Source organism: Lethenteron reissneri, chromosome 66, assembly GCF_015708825.2.
Source record: "Lethenteron reissneri isolate LAM-NWPU_2019-01 chromosome 66, ASM1570882v1, whole genome shotgun sequence".
NCBI lineage: Eukaryota > Metazoa > Chordata > Hyperoartia > Petromyzontiformes > Petromyzontidae > Lethenteron > Lethenteron reissneri.
In genome coordinates, this window is record NC_083844.1 from 2,398,140 (window position 1) to 2,420,365 (window position 22,226).

Below are 22,226 nucleotides of genomic sequence, written 5' to 3' on the forward strand. Positions count from 1 at the left end.
CTGTTAAAACGCTGGGGATGTTAACATTCTAAACAAACATAAGATCCAAGTCCGATTCAGTACAGTACATAAAATCCGTGATCTAATTCCATCTGTGAAGGATGTCATCCCTGACTTGCAATACCCTGGAGTCTATAAACTGAGTTGCAGCTGTGGTGACTGTTACATTGGGGAAACGAAACGTCATGTTTCTGATCGTGTCCACGAGCACAAGTCAGATTTGAAACACGGCAAAATTGAGTATTCCGCCATTGCCGATCATTGCTACAACTCGGTGGGCTCTCATGATATTGTTTTTTCCGAGACTAAGGTGCTCTGCAAACCCTCTGGCTACCATCAAATGTTTGTACACGAAGCCATTCAGATATACAAACACAGACATAATGTCAACCGTGATGATGGGTACAAACTTAGTAATCATTGGAAAGATGTTATTAACTACGCAAAAAAGATTTAACTACACATTTTTAGACCATCTTATCTGACAGGCACTATTTTACTTTACCGAATGTTAACATCCCCAGCGTTTAACAGTACTCTCTTTATTGTCAGCCAACACTGGTATAAACATGGGCATTTTCGTTTCTTTTCTATCATGTGCATCAACAGTGACTTGCGCACAAACACGTCCACGTCGACGACGCCCACGAGCACCTCGTGCCCTGTTTTAGCCCCCCCCCCCTCCCGATACGTTCCATTCATTGGCTACCACATTCTGATAAGCTCCTCCCCCCCTCTCCTCCCCCTTAACTTGTATTTAAGAGCTTGCATCTTGTTCCCTGCCTCACTTGATGCAGCAAATCTGGCTGTGACGGTCCCACCTGATGACAGAGACTTGTGTTGCCTCCAAAACGTCATGATTTTTATTTTATTTTATTAATTTTAATTTCATTTTTTTACCTACGTGACTTTACCGAAAGAACTAAGAGTATGAATCCTTGCAGTCACGAAAGCTTCAAATCTAGAATCGATTTAACCAGTTGGATGGCTGGGTTGAGCTATTCATTCTAGAGATCTGCACCAGGCAGTTGCTAGATGTCAGCCCTTTTCGGTTAGCCCCTTTGTTTTTGGGAAAAAGTGGTCTAATTCTGTGTTTAACAACCACTACCATGAAATCCCGCTTCCTAGAAAGTAGTGATGGATGATGGGTAGTGGGTGGGGAAAGTCACATTGTGAATACTCGCAATGGCTACTAAAATGTAGTTTTAATCAGGAACAAACCCTCCTTTTGGGAAATATAGAAAAAATTATTCAAAATATTTAATAGAACTCTGTAAGAAAATGTATGCAACAAGACAATGATATTTACAAGTACTTTCAATTATCAAAACCAAAAACAATTCATTGCTCACCTTCACAAATGATGGCAGCTGTCTGGAAATGGTTGCAATCATTGGTTCCATATGCAAGGTTCTCGTATATCCTGTTGCCAACTGTGTTTAAGTTATCTGGGAAAATGGTTCCATTTCCTTGTCCAAATGCTGACAGGTTTCCATAGGCAAGGCTCCAGCCACAGCCAAGGAGACGGCAAATGCCATCTCCGATGTTTCTGTCCAAAGTGGAGCTGCATAGCTCGCCCCACATGCCGTTCTTTTGGACTTCCATCCGGCCCTCACAGCGGTTGTTTCCACCAACCAGACGAAGCCCTGCAGCTGCAGATCAAAATAAAAGCCATTGCAAAACATGACGCATAAGTACATAATACAAAGTGTAATGCTTTCATTATAATTAGCTCTTCAGGAATCTATTTACAGCCAGTAGTCACTTCCTGTGTCCATTTAGTTTTACTATTCATCTTTCTTATCTTATTTTATCATAATCCATAATGAATAAATCACGACACAGGTATTAATATGCAATCTCTAGAAACACAATTAAAGTTGTGATTATATTTTTTTTAACCAGTGATTCAATTAAAAACAGTAAACTGTTGAATATAAAACCACAGAATGTCAAGACTGTAAAATAAATCACAATAAAAAGTATTAAATATAACTTGTGAAAATAAAATGGAAGACCCAATAAAATAATTATTTTAAATTTAACACAATTAAAGAAATACATAATATCTATGGGACAATTTTAGCCTTGGAATAGGTGTCTATTTGGTGTTTTACATGTTAACATCTCCTGTATTATTGCCGGAAAGGGTAAAGCACTTTCTTAGAAAAAAATACTTAACGTCTAAAAAAAGTTCCATAACATATTCGGAATAAAATACTAGAAACTGAGTGCAAATTGAGAAAATATTATTTTTAGGCTTCTGCAAATCAATCTAAGACACGTTACTATATATTGCTCCATTTGCTGTCCACTTTATCAGGGCTTATTCTAACTTTTCGGCAGATATTGTTGCACATTTCGTGAATTAAAACCTGGCATCCCGAGTGATGGGATCCAGTTTAGGAAGCGGAAATCTCCACCTCAGGTGTTTAAAACACCTCAGGTGTTGCTCAACACCGGTGTACATTAAATGCAGCGGTGTTGAGCTGTCACCACTGGGCTCTTGTGGATGCTGTACAGACTATGAGCAGTGCAGAACAGGGTTTGACACTTTCTATCGCTCTAACTGGAACCATAAGCCACCACTGCAAACAATGGAATCGTGTGTGTGTCACCCTGGGTTTCATTCAGTTAGAATATATGTTTAAAGGCATACCTGAGCATGAAACATAGCTCTTCATTGTATCCCAAGTATCACCTCTGCAGTATCGGTTTTCTTGCGATAGTGTACACTGTGACAGGGAATTCTCTAATCCCGTGCATGAAGCGACCAATGCAGTGTTATATCCTTCCACTCCGTAATAATAGTAGGGGTATGATTGGCCACAGCCCAACTCCTCGCACACAGCATAGCTAATGTATGGGTAATAGAAGCATACACTCTCCCATGTGCCATTCTGAAGTATCTCCACTCGGCCCTGGCAGCTGTACAGCCCATCGACCAGACGCAGGGTCGCATCTGTGAGAAAGAAAAACATTTCACGCTTTATGATTTCCTCGTTAACAATTCGGATATGCGCAATTATGAAACCTCACAATTGAAATACATATTCTATGGTTCGTTCGGTAAAGTCACGTAGAAAAAAGAAAAATAATAGCAATAAAATGATAAAAAATAAAGTGAATACAAAATAATAAAATATCAAGACGTTTCGATCACAACACAAGTGGTCGTCATCAGGAACAGGGAGGTTATCCTCTGAGGGCAAGCTGTTTATAAAGGTTTATAGATGGGCGGGGCAGCTAATGTTAATGTAGGAGAGGGCCCCAACACCGGCAGTAGGTCTACACCAATCAAAGCATTGCACCTCGTTCCACACACCCACACAAATCAAGTCATGACCCAAAGTGGTTGATGACATCTTTCCAATGATTGCTGAGTTTAAAACCGTCGTCTCGGTTGAAATTGTGTCTGTGTTTGTATATATGAATGGCTTCGTGAACAAATCTTTGTTGATAGCCAGTCGGCTTGCAAAGTACCATCGTCTTAGAGAAATCAATTTCACGTGATCAGCCACGGCAGAAATATTGGTACTGCCGTGTTTCAGATCTGCCTTATGTTCACGAACACGGTCTGAGACATGTCGTTTGGTTTCCCCAATGTAACTGCTGCCGCAGATACAGCTTAGTTGTAGATGCCGGGATATTGCATGTCAGAAATCTTGTCCTTCAATTATGGGATCAGGTCACGAATTTCATGCACTGTGTTAAATCGGACCTGGATCTTGTGTTGATGATGACCACTTGTGTTGCGATCGAAACGTCGTGATATTTTATTATTTTGTATTCACTTTATTTTCATTTTTATTATTTTATTGTTCTTATTTTTCTATCTACGTGACTTTACTGAAAGAACCATAGAATATGAATTCCTGTAGTCACGAAAGTTTTAAGCCAAAATGTAAAATCTCACAATTGAAATTGCATGTTAACTGAACAGTTGTTAAAGAGTTTGGGAAACAATGCATGACACTAAATAGGTTATAATAACCTAATGGTATCCTTATCAGGCAAGATCAACTGACTGAAGGGTGAATATCATTAATTGCTACCCGAGATGGTCCCATGACGCCACAAACCATTACACCCACACATCAGCTGATCTCATCGTTGCCATCTTTGCAGTCATCAACGTCTAGGAAGTATTCCTGGAGCTGCCGTTCTGGGCGCCATTGTGGCAAGATTGTATCTCCCCTGTGAGTTAAATCACGACTCTGGTGCCTGTATATTTGGAGTCTTCGTGTTCTCTCTCTCCCGGTCGTTGCGTGGATCTTTCTCCACGTCCTCCATATTTTCTCTCCATATATAGAGTGAGGGGAAATTGTATTTGATCCCCTGCTGATTTTGTACGTTTGCCCACTGACAAATAAATGATCAACCTATAATTTTAATGGTAGGTTTATTTGAACAGTGAGAGACAGAATAACAACAACAACATCCAGAAAAACGCATGTCAAAAAGTGCTCCTAATCTCAGCTCGTTTCCTGTATAAAAGACACCTGGGAGCCAGAAATCTTTTTGATTGAGAGGGGGTCAAATACTTATTTCCCTCATTAAAATGCAAATCAATGTATAGCATTTTGACATGCGTTTTTCTGGATTTTGTTGTTGTTATTCTGTCTCTCACTGTTCAAATAAACCTACCATTAAAATTATAGACTGATCATTTCTTTGTCAGTGGGCAAACGTACAAAATCAGCAGGGGATCAAATAATTTTTTCCCTCACTGTATACACATTTATTTCGAGTATTTGGCTGCTATAAATTTCCACAAGATAAGCTACTGAGCTATAATTTGTAGTCAGGTCGCTTCTGAAAAAGAACTACAGCTCAGTGGGCTTTATCTGGTAAAAAAAAAACAGTGTGTTTTCGTTCAACAGTCTTGCCCCATGGCCATCAACCCATCTGGCCTTTATGTGTACTGCTGAAGCGCTTTTACTTTTCTAAACAGTCAGACCTCGCTTAGTACTCAAAATGCGTTCCTATAGAAATGAGCACTAATCGAATCAGTACTAAAAGGGGTCATCATACCATTGTGTATATGGGGATGTGTTCCCGACTGCTTTCTTTCTTACTTATATATGATAAAAAATATGAGGGCTTCATTGGGGTATCGGTAATCATGCAACTAATAATACAGATGGTAAACATGATATCATGAATGTAATGTTAGTGCAAAACACTTACTTGATGAGTTAGTTATTTTCCATGGGTAAACAGTAGATGCTGAGGAAGCAAAAAGTACATGTTCATCGATTTATTTACTTATTACAAAAGGCAGTTAAAACACATGGACACATTGTCAACCCATTAATACCTAACCATATCATTATTACATTATTATAATTACATCGGTCAATTAATGTGATTCTAAATATGTGTAGTGGATTAAACTGAGTCGCAGACGTACTCTTTGGAAGCAACACATTTATTAAAACCAACACACTTAACACAAAGGGGTAACTGCCCCTTTACCAGATAAGAACCTATGGGCGTAGATCTTTAGATGACAACAGCAACGCAGAACCCAGGTCCCTCTCGGGGACCCGGTTTAAATTCTCGCTGGCCGTGTCTAGCTCCGCCCTTGGCCATGACCACCTTCTCGAACCCTCAAGCAGGATCTCGCCCCGGCACGTGACCACCCCAGCCTCCACTTGGGGCCCCTGTGTAAATCTTACCCGTCACATGCCTTCCAGGGTCAACCAGAGTGCTTTGGCCTGGGGTAACCTCATTTCATGGCTGACACACTCACACTCCATCCTATAGGAGTCAGCACTGCACGCCACGCGTGGTGCCACTGAGCACTATGACTCAGTGCTGACCGAGCCCCGTCTAGGGCTGGTACTACACCCACATATTCGGGGTATCCGTGATGGTAATACATTGCACGCCGTGCCTCGCTAGAGCCGACATTACCCAGTGACATCCACGATGTCACTACATACGTGATATCCGCCATGTAAGTGCATCGCATGCTGTGCCTTTCTGGGGCCGGCACCACACAGTGACATCCGCGATGTCACTATATGTGGATACGGTGTATTACATATGTAGTGACATACGTCGTCACTACTGTGTCGGGACTGTATGACCGTAGGGAATATGACGTCACTACTGTGTTGGCTCGGTATGGGGGCTGTAGGCGGGTGTCACGGGGGTCATGTCAGGCCGTGACACGCTGCGTGAACCCAACAGGACACGTGACCGGATAGAGGGGAGCTAGGGGCCCCAAGGTGGAGCTCGGTGGTCACGTGGTTGGGGGACTGAACCTTCCCGAAGGATCGAGAATGGGGGCAGTTATAAGCGGTGCGTGAACAGAGAGCGGGGCTGTTCAACCTCAGGATAAAGACACCATCAACGGTCTTGGAAGTCTCCGACCTTTGTCCGTGACCAGGCAGCCCGTCAATTATATTCGTGTATCTTCTTATGTGAAGGGGCCTATGAGGTCCTGAAAGTCTTCTTAAATTACACTTCCTGATGGCTACATCAACTTATAATCTAGGCAGTGGTGGTGCATGTCTGTCAACCAGCCCAGTGGAGTCAAAGATTGGTGGATCACGCAAATGATTTGAAACTCCTTCCCCTTGCATCTTCCTTCAAATAATAACTTCCATCCAAAAATATCCTGAAGCAGAAGATTATGTGCAGTGTACACCTATGGACTATCTGCCCATGGATCTGTATGATGATGGGAATATTAGTGCTGGATACAACCACATTGGCCAATGTATTTCTAGCCTTGATCTTAACCTGTGTATTTGTAGTGGGTTTAACTAAGTCGCACACTTAAACTCGGAGACAGCGCATTTATTACTTCAACACAAAGGGGTAACTTTCCCCTTAACATGACAACAACCTAGGGTGGTAACCACCCTGGCGAACTACACAGTTTACAAGGTAACTATAAACGTCGGACCAGGACCAGCAGCATTCTGTCTGGGTCCACGTGCTGGAGGACTTGGAGATTGGAGATAGTAGACAAAGGGTTTCTTCCCCGGGACGGACAGCCCGGCTCCCTCTCGGGACTCCGCTTATATTTTTGTCCGGCGTGACCGACTCCGCCCCTGGCCATGCCCCTTTTCCAGAACCTTCACGAAGAAACTCGGTTCCATCAAGTGACCCTCTGTCATTATAACCGGTCACGTGTCTTCCCGGGTCAATTAGGCTGTCATGGCCTTACCTGACTTTCCCTTCAGGTCGACACACACCGTGCCCACTAGGGCCGGTACTGCACCTACAGCATGGTGACATCCAGCGATGTCACTACATATTGATATTTTAATTTGAATGTGTACTGTTATTGAGGGACTGTGAGTTGTCTTGCTGTGGTCTGGGGCTGTTTTTGTTTTTCTGCCATGCCCAAGCATGCATTTATCAATGAAAAATAAGCAGGAATTGCACTCCTATCGTGTTTTGTATTGTGTTATTGTAACATATTGATTTACCCCTACCGAGCTCCATAGTTAATTGGATTCCTCCTGCAGTTTAAATTAAGATTCTCATTTTAATTCTAGGTTCTATATCCTGTCTGGCGGGGAGAATGCAGTTCAACAATTATGAACTCTACCTGTCGAATCTGCACGAAGCACCTTAACCTCCCGTTCAGAGACGTCTGTAAGTTGCAGGGTGGGTTCCGTTCACCGCTGAATATTGGAACATGCAAGCTGTTCAGCGTTAATTGTATTTAGAGAGGCATAGCGCCATTGTTTTTAAAAACACCGCAAAAAACTGTACCGACAAGACCGCACTCTATGATAGCGAACACCAAACTGTACCACATGCCCTTCCACATGACCCTGTGGGAGCCTCGGAATAGATAAAGTTATTTAATTTTCGTGACTCTTCCAATTTATTTTCAATGACGTATGTATGCGGGGAATCGGAATGGGTAAGGGTTAATGAGCACACTAAATTAAATCTCCTTAACAGATTGAAGGAAAATTAACTCTTTCCCCTGTTTAAACAGAAAATGTTATTTAATTCAAATTTAAAGTTTCATTTTTTGTTATTTTTATTATTTTTACTAGTATATATGTTGTTTTTCTCTTAATTGTGATTCTTGAACTTGTTATTTTTGGTTTTAATGTTAGGTTAGAAACACGAAGTTCATCTGTGCTGTTGTTCAGTTGCTTGGGTAAAAAGTGGGTTAAGTTTTGCCAACGCTAGCCAGGTGACTCAACAACTTAATACAATGAACTCACATATAGACCCATTGCGATAGATAAAGCTATATAAAGACTAATGGAGATACAGATATACTCATGGAGACAAATAAACTCATAAATATGTAGTGACTGGGAATGTCACTGTGTGGTTCCGGGCCTGCAAGGCCACGGCAGTGTGCGGTGTGGGCTCCCGGCGAGGGAGCGAGAGAGAGTGTCAGACAGCAGGGTTACGTTGGGGCATGATACGCTGGTTGACCTGCCGCTGGGCAGTCACGTGGTATAGAAGAGCTCTCGGGAGCCTTCGGGAAAGAGCTTGAGAGACCGAGAAGGTGGGCTGGGTGAGAGGCGGAGCCAGCCCCAACCCGGCCCGATATAACGGGGGCCGTGAGGGGCCCGGGGTTCTTGTCTGTTGGTGAGAGAAGATCCACGTCGGGTTGAAGAAACCTCTAGCCACACGGTCCGGGACCCAGCTTGTGGTCCAGGACCGGGATAGTGGGACCGTGTCTAGTTCTGCCATAGAGTGGTTAGATGGGCATTCAACACCCGAGTGTAGGTTACATTATGTTGTGTTGGTGTTAATGTAAATAAAAGGTGTTGCTCCCAAGATAACATCTGCGACTCAGTTGGACTGACTACAAATACATAACGCCTCATAGAGATACAGATCATCGATTATCTGGTGGCGTAGCGGGAAAAAGGGATGCTGGATTTCCAAAAATGCTGGATAATCACTAATTATTACGTATAAATAGAGAAAAATAAATATCCTACTCTAAAAAGTTACCTTTTTACTGTACCATAATTACCACTCAATCTCGAAGATTCTGAATGGAGTGATATACGTACTATACGCTCTTGTTTCAATTATTTGTTGTTGACAATTGCCAGACTGATGCAGCCTTTATACAGGTGCTCCAGTGAAAGTCGAATAACTTTTGGCTGGATGGCACTATATAAGTTTTTATTTGTTATTATGCATGAAAAAATTATATGCGTTCAGTATTGTCATTGTTTAAGTTTAACACGTAGGATTTCGCGACCAATATCATCCATAATTTAGTTTTTTTGGTTTCGATCGCGTAAATATATAAATGTGTCGTTAAAACGCGCCACCACCCGACAGCCAACTAGTAAGGGTTGTCACGTAAACAGAACATGCCAATTCGTTACTAGCACGTCACTAGCATGTGACAAATTGGCATGTTCTGTTTACGTGACAACCCTTACGAGTTGGCTGTGTCGGGTGGTGGCGGGTTTAAAGTACACATTTATATATTTACGTGATATAACCCAGAAAACCTCTATTATGGATTGTTTAAGTTGTTGTATGTAGTTTATTATGTACTGTATATAATATTTGACACTGAAATCAGGCATAGCTACTTTTTTTGTTAGGCACAGTGCCGATCGCTGGACTGGTTACAGCCTTTGGAGCTGTTTTGCCGGTTTCGCCGGATCGGCCTGGGACCGCAGGAAAATATTGGAAGCCGTATGTAATTGTGCGCCGGATAATCGATAATCTACTATACATATAAATACAGAGTGACTCATATAGATACATAAAGACTGGATAAAAAGTGGGCGTGGTTTTTCCCAATCCTGGTCAGCTGGCTCAACAACGTAATTAATGAATAATATGTTTGGGATAAAGTATTGTCCCTTGCACGCGTGCGTTTTCTCTGTGTTTTTGGATTTTCTCCCACGTGTAAACACTCATTCATTGGCCAATAACACCTACATACATAGAGGACCACAGAGCTTGGGGGGGGAATTTAGTGCCGCTCATCACCTGGCAGCTACCATACCACTCACATGCGGCGACTTGCACTTCCAAGTTATTCCCTCTCTCTCTCTCTTTGAGCGTGGGGAAATATTGTGTACGGTCCAAGTTGTAGTTGTCATCAAAGTTATAATCTGCATCATCGTCATCATCAGTGTTTAACGAAGCACTTGGCCATCGAAAAAGGGGGGGGGGGGGGGAACAAAAAGTGTAGTCTTTCTTCGTGGTCTACATCTCTATTCGGTGACATCTCCAAACAGTAGTACATTCGCCACTTGCTGCAGATGTCCGCAGTTCGAATCTGGCAGGATGGCCTGGTTAATACTCTGGGTGTATTAACCTGGGTGTATTAACCATTAAATGTGTCCTCTGCTTCATTATGGAAGTAAAAAAAACATTTAAATCTCTTTGAGAGTGGGTAAATATTGTGTACGGTCCAAGTTGAAATTATTATAACTTATCGATATTCATTAAAATCACCATTGTAGTTGTCATCAAAGTTATAATCTGCATCATCGTCATCATCAGTGTTTAACGAAGCACTTGGCCATCGAAAAAGGGGGGGGAAACAAAAAGTGTAGTCTTTCTTCGTGGTCTACATCTCTATTCGGTGACATCTCCAAACAGTAGTACATTCGCCACTTGCTGCAGATGTCCGCAGTTCGAATCTGGCAGGATGGCCTGGTTAATACTCTGGGTGTATTAACCTGGGTGTATTAACCATTAAATATGTGTCCTCTGCTTCATTATGGAAGTAAAAAAAACATTTAAATCATGTTTGTGTGCTGGTGTCATAGTCAATTTGACAAATTTGAGAAATTACACCACAAATTGCTCAAATGGGATAACACATAGCAAACATTGGACCTCCTGATAGAATCAATGCCCACTTGCACGCTGGTGCTGAGTCACTGTGTGCTACACAGGGACAGCTGCCACTCGGTGTTCTCTTAGAATGTTTGAGATTAGATGTAATATAGGTCGCTACCTACACCACTACATCTACCCCTATCACTCCTCCTCCCACTGCCCCTATCACTACCCCAACCCCTATCCATAGAAATAATATTAGTTCAAGAATAGGATCTTGTTTGCCACGTGCTACCTCCGCCCATATGAGGTATGCTAATTATTGTTTTACTTAAACATTTTAAGGTATTTTTTCTAGAGTTTGAATGTGCGTTAATAAACCAAGCTCAATGTAAAATGACGAGTGAAATTGTACTTACTCATTGATTCAGATGTAGTTGAAGTTGTCAAGGCTGAAAGAGAATCAAATAAACAATAATTGGGTCATTGGGATTAGTAAAGTCTGGTTTCTTGAGCAGCAGGTTTAAATGGTCTAGTTATGAACATAATTCGTTTCTGAGACCTGTTCGTAAGTAGAACGGCTCGTAAATCGGATCACAATAATACATTGTATTTAAATTCCCATATGGTGGTGTTTATGAAATGTGTTACAGTTCAACATAAAGGAAAGCATTGTTAAACTCATACTCGAACAATTGCATGTAACACTGTAAAACATGTTTTATAGTAAATGCAATTTAAAATAAACATTAATTGAAAAAAATATTTTATCTCAGTTCCTGATGCTCGCTGGTAGTCGGAAGGGGGGGGGGGCAACGAGTTGCCTCAATTATGCACATGCACACACCAATTCCCGCTATTTGTTAAGTGACGGTGATGTCACCACGGCACCTGTGCCAGGCCAGGTGCACTTTGAGGCCACGTGAAGTGTGTTGTATATATATGCCTTTTTCCAAAAATGTATATTAAGAATGATTCTGCCTATTTTTTTTATAAGTTTGACCTGGATGTAGAGCTGGGGCAAGGAAGTAGCCATAAAATGTAATAAAAAAAACCGGTGCAAGGAGTGGGGGGATAGTGAGATTCAAGGGAAATCTCTACCAGGCTTAAAAGGCCTCCATAAAACACGGACAAACAGCAGGGGCCACGGATCTCCTCGGACGGACGGCGAGAGCAACAGGGACGGGGAACATTGCAACTGGTGATAGTTATTTTTTCAACAGTAAAAAGTCGAAGCTTAGCTATTTCGTCAAACTCAGGATATCAAAATATAACTTCAATAAGCACGGATCCCTGGTGATACAGACGGAGATCAAAGGTTAATAAAACCCTCAGAATACCTGTGGTAACTATGGTATAACACAAATCTTGGTGAGGCATGAGCCAAATAATAATTATCTTTGGTTCTTTTGGTAAAGTCACGTAGAAATAAATTCAATAAAATAAATAACAATCATGAAGTTTTAGACCTAGGGTCATTCAGAAGAAATACAATGCGAAACAGGTCAATCACACACGACCAAGATGATATGTATTCCATAGGATCAGAGCCTCACCAACCGCCTTTGTCTTCCAGCAGTAAATCGTGATGCAGGGGGGCGCCTCCCCTTTATTAATATATAAAATTCCACGCTGTAAACATTGCTCAAAACACTACTCAAAACACTACTCAAAACGTACTTTGAGTCACTTGCAGAGTGAAAACTGCGGAAAGTGGTACGGTACCAAGCTATAAGAGGTAAAATAATAATAAATATATAAGTGTAGCCTATACTGTACATAAAACAGACTATGTGGAGTTTGTAATCACATTGAGCTGAATTCAACACATTTCTATTATTTATTTATTGTATTTTACTCAGTTTTGTTCGAATAAAATCAACCATCAATAACTGAGTAGAATTTAATTGTATTTTATCAGGAAAGTCAAACATTTTACTAATCGGGAGGTTTTTTAATTTAATTACGTTACACTTCCGCCCCAACTCAAGGCATTTTTTCGCACCACGTGGATATCAATCATCTTCCACAGACACGTTTCAGGGACTGCCATTCTCCCAAAGGTAAGACATGTTTAATTATTTTAGCGAACAACTTTTTTTACAAAGTTGTGGTAGCAGTTGAACATTGTTATACGTTACTGCAAGTTACCAGCATGCCAATTTAACTGGCTGTAACGTATATCAGAATTAACTAGCACAACGTTAGGCCTTTCGAAGTCAGTCTGATTCGACTAAAAGCATGACACTATAATTTTTGTTCTGCACACAAAAAAGTAACGTGCGTGATTAGAACTAGACTATATTCATTCTGATCACAGCGCGTACCGAACCGAAAGTCCTGTACCTGCCGTTACACCTCTAGTATATTATATCTATGTGTTGATGTAAGTACAGTATGCTAACGTTAGCTAGCTTGCCAACAGTTAGTTAACGTCACCTTTACGTTATGGCTAGCTTGTTGTGTAGTTGCTAGCTAGCTAGCTGATGTGAGTAACAAGAAGTTGATGATTCTAGATTTGAAGCTTTCGTGACTGTAAGTGTAATGCGAGCGTAAATGGAAAGGCCGGATGTGACGATCCGAGAGGGAGGAGTCAGGATCACATGGGAGAGAGGTTAAAGGAGGGAGCCCGGAAGAGATCAGGGCGAGTCGATGTAGTAAAGAGGCGGGACCACGTTGGGTTGCCGCCGCGCCATCAGCCACGTGGCTGATGGGGCTTGGGACACCGTCAGCCAGGTGCACGGGGCTAGCGGAGTGGCTAGCGGAGCGTGCGGGGTGCACGGGGCTAGCGGAGTGGCTAGCGGAGCGTGCAGAGTGCACGGGCTAGCGGAGTGGCTTGCGGAGCGTGCGGGGTGCACGGGGCTAGCGGAGTGGCTAGCGGAGCGTGCGGTGTGCACGGGGCTAGCAGAGTGGCTAGAGGAGCGTGCGGGGTGCACGGGGCTAGCGGAGGGGCTAGCAGGGGGTGCGTGGCACACGAGAGGAGACGCTAGTCCGAGGAGGAGGCCAGCCGGGTGCGGAGGAGAAGAATCTAAATAAAGGATCAACGGAGAGCGACATCTTGTGAAGGAGTCCTTTATTACATTGGAGTCAGAAGTGGACTTTTTCAAGGCTAAATAACATCGAGGAAGATGGCCGAGAACTTGAAAAAGCGTAACCCACTTGTTACGTCTTCCAACGACGAAGAAACGGCCGCCGGTGCACGTCCTCCAGCGACCACGTGGCGGTCCAACTTGCATCGCTGCAGGCCGTTCTGCTGGATTTTGTCACCCTGGTGGCGCCGGCGACGATGCCGGATTGGCCACGCGGCGGGCCTGCAAGCGGTGAGCCTTCAAGTGGGGATGAGCCGTCCGCCATTGGGGCCTGGCCCACGCTTCCCGCCCTCTCCGACACGCGGCAGGACGCCGCCATCTTGGGTGTGGTCGGTGACGAACGGCGAGAAGCCGCCATCTTGTCGCCGCCGCGGCGGGAAGCCGCCGCCATCTTCAACATCGCGGCGGAGAGGCGGCCGTGCGTTGCCATCTGGGAGGCGCCGCGTGGTGTGCGGCCTGCTGCTGAGCCGCTGTTTTGCGGGGAGGAGCCGCAAGGAGAGGACGCCAATGCTGCTGCTGCCGAGGCGGGAGCACTCCCGTCCTGGCTCGTGTGCGAGACACCGGAGCAGGCGCGGGAGGACGCCGCGCTCACCATTCAAGTTCTGTGAGGCGTCTCAAGTCACCACCCTGCCGCCCTCTGCTCGATGCAGCCCCGGGCGAGTCGTGACGATATGCACCCGGCCTTAACACACACCTCACCCATCTAGCGTGTGCGGGGGGGGCGATTGTTGTCATGTCTCGAGCATGCGGAGCGCGGTTCGGGCTGTGTAGGTGTGTGTGTGTTGTGGATGGACGCGCTATCTGCTTGTTTGCTCGGTGTCAATTAGTGTGTGTGTTGCGGCATGGAGATGTTATCTTGATGGCGAAGTTAATTATTAATTTGGTTGCGTCGTGTATCCCGCGCTGTACCATCCCGTAGGTTGCTGTGTGCGACGTGTTTATTTTGATAAAAAAAAATGTGTTGTTTGCTGCAAGGTGCAACTCTGCTTGCGATTGTGCATAATGTACGTTGTAATCGCGATATGCTGACTGCATGTACTGTATAGACTGTTTTCTGTACGGATATGGAGTGCGGTGCATTGTTTGACCATTGGGTTCGGGATTGTTATTAGTTGTGCGTACCTGTTCGGAAATTGGTAAATTCGGGGGGGACCCAAAAATGTTGGTTGTATGGATGTTCATGTACGTGAGATTGCGTGTGTGTTCAAAGCAAATTGCGAGTGTTGAGAGATGGGGCCATAAATTGTCGCCAAGTGGCGTCGCTCTTTCTGTTGATTGCATGCGGCCAGGGGTTGCATTGCGAGTTGGTGTGTGTGAGCAAAGTGTCTTGGTCAAATATGGGTAAAAATTCCCCTGATACGACTGCTGTGCGCAGCGAGCTGCGGCTGTGTGTCCTATCGTTGGGGGTTGTTAAAACGTGACGGGGGATGTGTGTTGTGACCCCCAGCAAAGGGCAGCTGGGGTGCGCGCACGGGGAAAACTGGCGACGTGATCGCACATTGGGGCCGCCATTTTGAGCGCGCGTGGGAAATCGCGAGGATGCGCTTGGCGCAGGGGGCCGCCATTTTGAGCGCACAGGAGAAGCCTTGGTAGGGCGCTTTGCGCGGGCCGCCACCATTTTGAGTATACACGTCGAGCCGTGGGGATGTGGTTATAGATGTCATCCCTTGACTCTCGTGTTGCGCTCTAACTTGTGTGCGTGCATTGCGTGTTGTGCGCAATGCTGGCGTGTTGGCGCCCATCGGGGTAACAGGAGCATAATGGGCCCGTGTCTGACTAAGGGGGGGCGTGTCATTGCACCAGCATTTGGGACAGAGATGCTGGCTGGGTTCTATTCTGGGGCAAATATTTCACCAGTATACACCTGCCATTGTTGGGTGGGTGATGCTCGAGTTGTGGTCACACCGGCCTATGGCCGATGGCTGACCTGACAGCCCGGAGGCGAGACACTCCGTGGTTTGTCTCAAACTAATGGCCGTGTGCTCATATGGCTTGGGGAGTCGTGGTTCAGTTGTGCGGTGGCAGACTGAACCTGGTGTGCTGGGGGCTCACGGGATTCAGGAGTAGAGGTTCCGTTACGTGGCAGCGAACGGGGAGACCTGGCTACCATGGGGCGGGGATTCCCCTTGCGGGTCCTCCAGCGGGTAGGGCCGCGGACTTGTTCCGCTCTGGGTTAGGACGTTATTGAATGTATAAGGGAACATTGCCCCGTGGAGGGGGGGGTCGATGGGGTCTGGCCTTGCCAAGGGATGAACCTTCCCTTGTCTGTAAAGCGCCAGACTATAAGATGCTGGGGTGGGTCCATTGGTGATGGGATAATATGGGGTGGAGCGTGGCTGAGTTTTTGCGATGTGCCATTGTCTCGTCCCGGAAATTGCACTAGCCGAGTGTATGGCCAGTGGACGTTGCTGTGGTTGGACGACCACAGTGAGGGTGAGGGCGAGTTAAATGTTACCGCTGGGGAGCGTGGCTCTCTCCACGAGAGGGTGTGTTGCTGGGGGCTTTGTTGAGAATGACAGTGGATAGATGCTGTGTACGTGAGATGTCTGTGCTGGTCTTCAAGGGAGGACTGCTGATGGGCAAGGGCAGGAATTTTTTTGTTGTCACGTGTAAATAATATTTTTTTAGTTAAAATGTAAATACTGGGGCAATTGGGTAATTATTGGGGTGGCTGTCGTGTACGACATGCGGATGTGCGTTCGTTGTGCTGTGCCTCAGGGGGTTGGATTCTCCTTCTCGTCACAGATCTTCGGCACCTGCCACACTGGGTGTTACCAGTTGTGCTAACCGGATGTGGACTTGAAGGGGGAGTGGAGAGCCTGTTCATCACTCCTGCTGTACCAGTTGCTCTCTGAAGTTGGACTTGAGCCAGGCGGATGGACCAGAAACACGGACACACTCTAAAACACCGTATTCCTGGTTTAGGCGAGTCGGCCGTTCTTGCGTGTCGGTTGCCGTTGTTGTGCATTGTTTCCATTCTTAATTCTTGTTGCTTGTTGCGCGGAGGACGGGCCGGTGTTCTGTGCCGGATCCTGATCCCTCCTCTTTCGTTACTTGTGTTGTTGTTATAATCTCCGTTGCGTCTGGGGTGAATCCTGATGGTCTGGTTGTCGCTCGCATTATTTTATCCTATTGCTGCCGGGACGGCTGGATTTTTCATCAGGGGGGGGGGGGGGGTCATGTAATGCGAGCGTAAATGGGAAGGCCGGATGTGATGATCCGGAAGGGAGAAGTCAGGGTCACATGGGAGAGAAGTTATAGAGGGGAGCCCAGAAGAGATCAGGGCCAGTCGATGGAGTGAAGAGGCGGGACCACGTTGGGTGGCCGCTGCGCCATCAGCCACGTGGCTGATGGGGCTTGGCACACCGTCAGCTAGCGGTGTGTGGAGCGAGAGAAGAGTGTGCGGGGCACACGGGGCTAGTGGGGTGGCTAGCGGAGTGTGCGGGGCACACAGGGCTAGCGGGGTGGCTAGCAGAGTGTGCGGGGCACATGGGGCTAGCGAAGAGGCTAGCAGAGTGTGCGGGGCACACGGGGCTAGCGGAGTGGCTAGCAGAGTGTGTGGGGCACTCGGGGCTAGCGGAGTGGCTAGCAGGGCATGCGTGGCACGCGAGAAGAGACGCTGGTCCCTTGTCAGGACCAGCGGGGTGAAGGACGAGTGGAGGAGCTGAGGAGGAAGCGAGTGCACGGGGCGCGTGAGAGACGACGCTGGTCTGAGGAGGAGACCAGCGGGGTGCGGAGAAGAACCCAAATAAAGGACGAACGGAGACCTACATCGCCTTTATTACAAAATGAACTCACATATAGACTCATATCGATAGATGAAGCTATATAAAGACTAATTGAGATACAGATATACTCATGGAGACACGTAAACTCATAAATATGTAGTGACTGGGAATGTCACTGTGTGGTTCCGGGCCTGCAAGGCCACAGCAGATGTTATGTTGTCATTATGATTAGCCCGGTTACTAGGCTTAGTACCAGCCCTAGCGGCGCTTGGGTGAGCTTTGGTTAGCATGGGGACACCATGTACAGTGTGCGGTGTGGGCTCCCGGTGAGGGAGCGAGAGAGAGTGTCAGCCAGCAGGGTTACGTTGGGGCATGATACGCTGGTTGACCTGCCGCTGGGCAGTCACGTGGTATAGAAGAGCTCTATGGAGCCTTCGGGAAAAAGCTCGAGAGACCGAGAAGGTGGGCTGGATGAGAGGCGGAGCCAGCCCCAACCCGGCCCGATATAACGGGGGCCGTGAGGGGCCCGGGGTTCTTGTCTGTTGGTGAGAGAAGATCCACGTCGGGTTGAAGAAACCTCTAGCCACACGGTCCTGGACCCAGCTTGTGGTCCGGACCGGGATAGTGGGACCGTGTCTAGTTCTGCCATAGAGTGGTTAGATGGGCATTCAACACCCGAGTGTAGGTTACATTATGTTGTGTTGGTGTTAATGTAAATAAAAGGTGTTGCTCCCAAGATAACATCTGCGACTCAGTTGGACTGACTACAAATACATAACGCCTCATAGAGATACAGATCATCGATTATCTGGTGGCGTAGCGGGAAAAATGGATGCTGGATTTCCAAAAATGCTGGATAATCACTAATTATTACGTAGAAATAGAGAAAAATAAATATCCTACTCTAAAAAGTTACCTTTTTACTGTACCAAAATTACCACTCAATCTCGAAGATTCTGAATGGAGTGATATACGTACTACATGCTCTTGTTTCAATTATTTGTTTTGGACAATTGCCAGACTGATGCAGCCTTTATATTGGTGCTCCAGTGAAATTCGAATAACTTTTTGATGGTTGGCACTGTATGTTTTAAGTTTTTATTTGTTATATTGCATGAAAAAATTATATGCGTTCAGTATTGTCATTGTTTAAGTTAACACGTAGGCTTTCGCGACCAATATCATCCATAATTGAGTTTTTTTTGGGTTTGATCGCGTAAATATATAAATGTATCGTTAAAACGCGCCACCACCCGACAGCCATCTAGTAAAGGCTGGTGGCGGGTTTTAAGTACACATTTATATATTTACGCGATTAAAACCCAAAAAACCTCTGTTATGGATTGTTTAAGTTGTTGTATGTAGTTTATAATGTACTGTATATAATATTTGATACTGAAATCGGGCATAGCTACTTTTTTTTGTCAGGCACACTGTGCCGATCGCTGGACTGGTTACAGCCGTTGGAGCTGTTTTGCCGGTTTCGCCGGATCGGCCTGGGACCGCAGGATAATATTGTAAGCCGTATATAATTGTCCGCCGGATAATCGATAATCTACTATACATATAAATACAGAGTGACTCATAGAGATACATAAAGACTGGATAAAAAGTGGGCGTGGTTTTTCCCAATCCTGGTCGGCTGGCTCAACAACGTAATTAATGAATAATATGTTTGGGATAAAGTGTTGTCCCTTGCACGCGTGAGTTTTCTCTGTGTTTTTTGGTTTTTCTCCCACGTGTAAACACTCACTCATTGCCCAATAACACCTACATACATAGAGGACCACAGAGCTTGGGGGGGAATTTAGTGCCACTCATCACCTGGCAGCTACCATACCACTCACATGTGGCGACTTGCACTTCCAAGTTATTCCCTCTCTCTCTCTCTCTTTGAGAGTGGGTAAATATTGTGTACGGTCCAAGTTGAAATTATTATAACTTATCGATATTCATTAAAATCACCATTGTAGTTGTCATCAAAGTTATAATCTGCATCATCGTCATCATCAGTGTTTAACGAAGCACTTGGCCATCGAAAAAGGGGGGGGAAACAAAAAGTGTAGTCTTTCTTCGTGGTCTACATCTCTATTCGGTGACATCTCCAAACAGTAGTACATTCGCCACTTGCTGCAGATGTCCGCAGTTCGAATCTGGCAGGATGGCCTGGTTAATACTCTGGGTGTATTAACCTGGGTGTATTAACCATTAAATATGTGTCCTCTGCTTCATTATGGAAGTAAAAAAAACATTTAAATCATGTTTGTGTGCTGGTGTCATAGTCAATTTGACAAATTTGAGAAATTACACCACAAATTGCTCAAATGGGATAACACATAGCAAACATTGGACCTCCTGATAGAATCAATGCCCACTTGCACGCTGGTGCTGAGTCACTGTGTGCTACACAGGGACAGCTGCCACTCGGTGTTCTCTTAGAATGTTTGAGATTAGATGTAATATAGGTCGCTACCTACACCACTACATCTACCCCTATCACTCCTCCTCCCACTGCCCCTATCACTACCCCAACCCCTATCCATAGAAATAATATTAGTTCAAGAATAGGATCTTGTTTGCCACGTGCTACCTCCGCCCATATGAGGTATGATAATTATTGTTTTACTTAAACATTTTAAGGTATTTTTTCTAGAGTTTGAATGTGCGTTAATAAACCAAGCTCAATGTAAAATGACGAGTGAAATTGTACTTACTCATTGATTCAGATGTAGTTGAAGTTGTCAAGGCTGAAAGAGAATCAAATAAACAATAATTGGGTCATTGGGATTAGTAAAGTCTGGTTTCTTGAGCAGCAGGTTTAAATGGTCTGGTTATGAACATAATTCGTTTCTGAGACCTGTTCGTAAGTAGAACGGCTCGTAAATCGGATCACAATAATACATTTTATTTAAATTCCCATATGGTGGTGTTTATGAAATGTGTTACAGTTCAACATAAAGGAAAGCATTGTTAAACTCATACTCGAACAATTGCATGTAACACTGTAACACATGTTTTATAGTAAATGCAATTTAAAATAAACATTAATTGAAATAAATATTTTATCTCAGTTCCTGATGCTCGCTGGTAGTCGGAAGGGGGGGGGGGGCAACGAGTTGCCTCAATTATGCACATGCACACACCAATTCCCGCTATTTGTTAAGTGACGGTGATGTCACCACGGCACCTGTGCCAGGCCAGGTGCACTTTGAGGCCACGTGAAGTGTGTTGTATATATATGCCTTTTTCCAAAAATGTATATTAAGAATGATTCTGCCTATTGTTTTTATAAGTTTGACCTGGATGTAGAGCTGGGGCAAGGAAGTAGCCATAAAATGTAATAAAAAAAAACCGGTGCAAGGAGTGGGGGGATAGTGAGATTCAGGGGAAATCTCTACCAGGCTTCAAAGGCCTCCATAAAACACGGACAAACAGCAGGGGCCACGGATCTCCTCGGACGGACGGCGAGAGCAACAGGGACGGGGAACATTGCAACTGGTGATAGTTATTTTTTCAACAGTAAAAAGTCGAAGCTTAGCTATTTCGTCAAACTCAGGATATCAAAATATAACTTCAATAAGCACGGATCCCTGGTGATACAGACGGAGATCAAAGGTTAATAAAACCCTCGGAATACCTGTGGTAACTATGGTATAACACAAATCTTGGTGAGGCATGAGCCAAATAATAATTATCTTTGGTTCTTTTGGTAAAGTCACGTAGAAATAAATTCAATAAAATAAATAACAATCATGAAGTTTTAGACCTAGGGTCATTCAGAAGAAATACAATGCGAAACAGGTCAATCACACACGACCAAGATGATATGTATTCCATAGGATCAGAGCCTCACCAACCGCATTTGTCTTCCAGCAGTAAATCGTGATGCAGGGGGGCGCCTCCCCTTTATTAATATATAAAATTCCACGCTGTAAACATTGCTCAAAACACTACTCAAAACACTACTCAAAACGTACTTTGAGTCACTTGCAGAGTCAAAACTGCGGAAAGTGGTACGGTACCAAGCTATAAGAGGTAAAATAATGATAAATATATAAGTGTAGCCTATACTGTACATAAAACAGACTATGTGGAGTTTGTAATCACATTGAGCTGAATTCAACACATTTCTATTATTTATTTATTGTATTTTACTCAGTTTTGTTCGAATAAAATCAACCATCAATAACTGAGTAGAATTTAATTGTATTTTATCAGGAAAGTCAAACATTTTACTAATCGGGAGGTTTTTTAATTTAATTACGTTACACTTCCGCCCCAACTCAAGGCATTTATTCGCACCACGTGGATATCAATCATCTTCCACAGACACGTTTCAGGGACTGCCATTCTCCCAAAGGTAAGACATGTTTAATTATTTTAGCGAACAACTTTTTTTACAAAGTTGTGGTAGCAGTTGAACATTGTTATACGTTACTGCAAGTTACCAGCATGCCAATTTAACTGGCTGTAACGTATATCAGAATTAACTAGCACAACGTTAGGCCTTTCGAAGTCAGTCTGATTCGACTAAAAGCATGACACTATAATTTTTGTTCTGCACACAAAAAAGTAACGTGCGTGATTAAAACTAGACTATATTCATTCTGATCACAGCGCGTACCGAACCGAAAGTCCTGTACCTGCCGTT

General features: G+C 44.5%; 1 protein-coding gene across 5 annotated transcripts in view; it reads right to left on the bottom strand.

Moving 5' to 3' along the window:
• LOC133359879 (deleted in malignant brain tumors 1 protein-like) overlaps positions 1 to 22,226 on the bottom strand; it is a 144,005-nt gene that overhangs the window by 71,554 nt on the left and 50,225 nt on the right. For 3 of the 5 annotated variants that reach the window (XM_061578440.1, XM_061578438.1, XM_061578441.1), the window contains 4 exons: positions 11,178 to 11,210; positions 5,191 to 5,229; positions 2,660 to 2,962; positions 1,353 to 1,652 (listed from right to left, as the gene is read on the bottom strand). In XM_061578440.1, coding sequence (XP_061434424.1) covers positions 1,353 to 1,652; positions 2,660 to 2,962; positions 5,191 to 5,229; positions 11,178 to 11,210 — 675 coding nt within the window. Of the gene's footprint in view, positions 1 to 1,352; positions 1,653 to 2,659; positions 2,963 to 5,190; positions 5,230 to 11,177; positions 11,211 to 20,289; positions 20,323 to 22,226 lie in introns of all 5 variants that reach the window. The other 2 variants (XM_061578436.1, XM_061578439.1) reach the window with 1 other exon arrangement.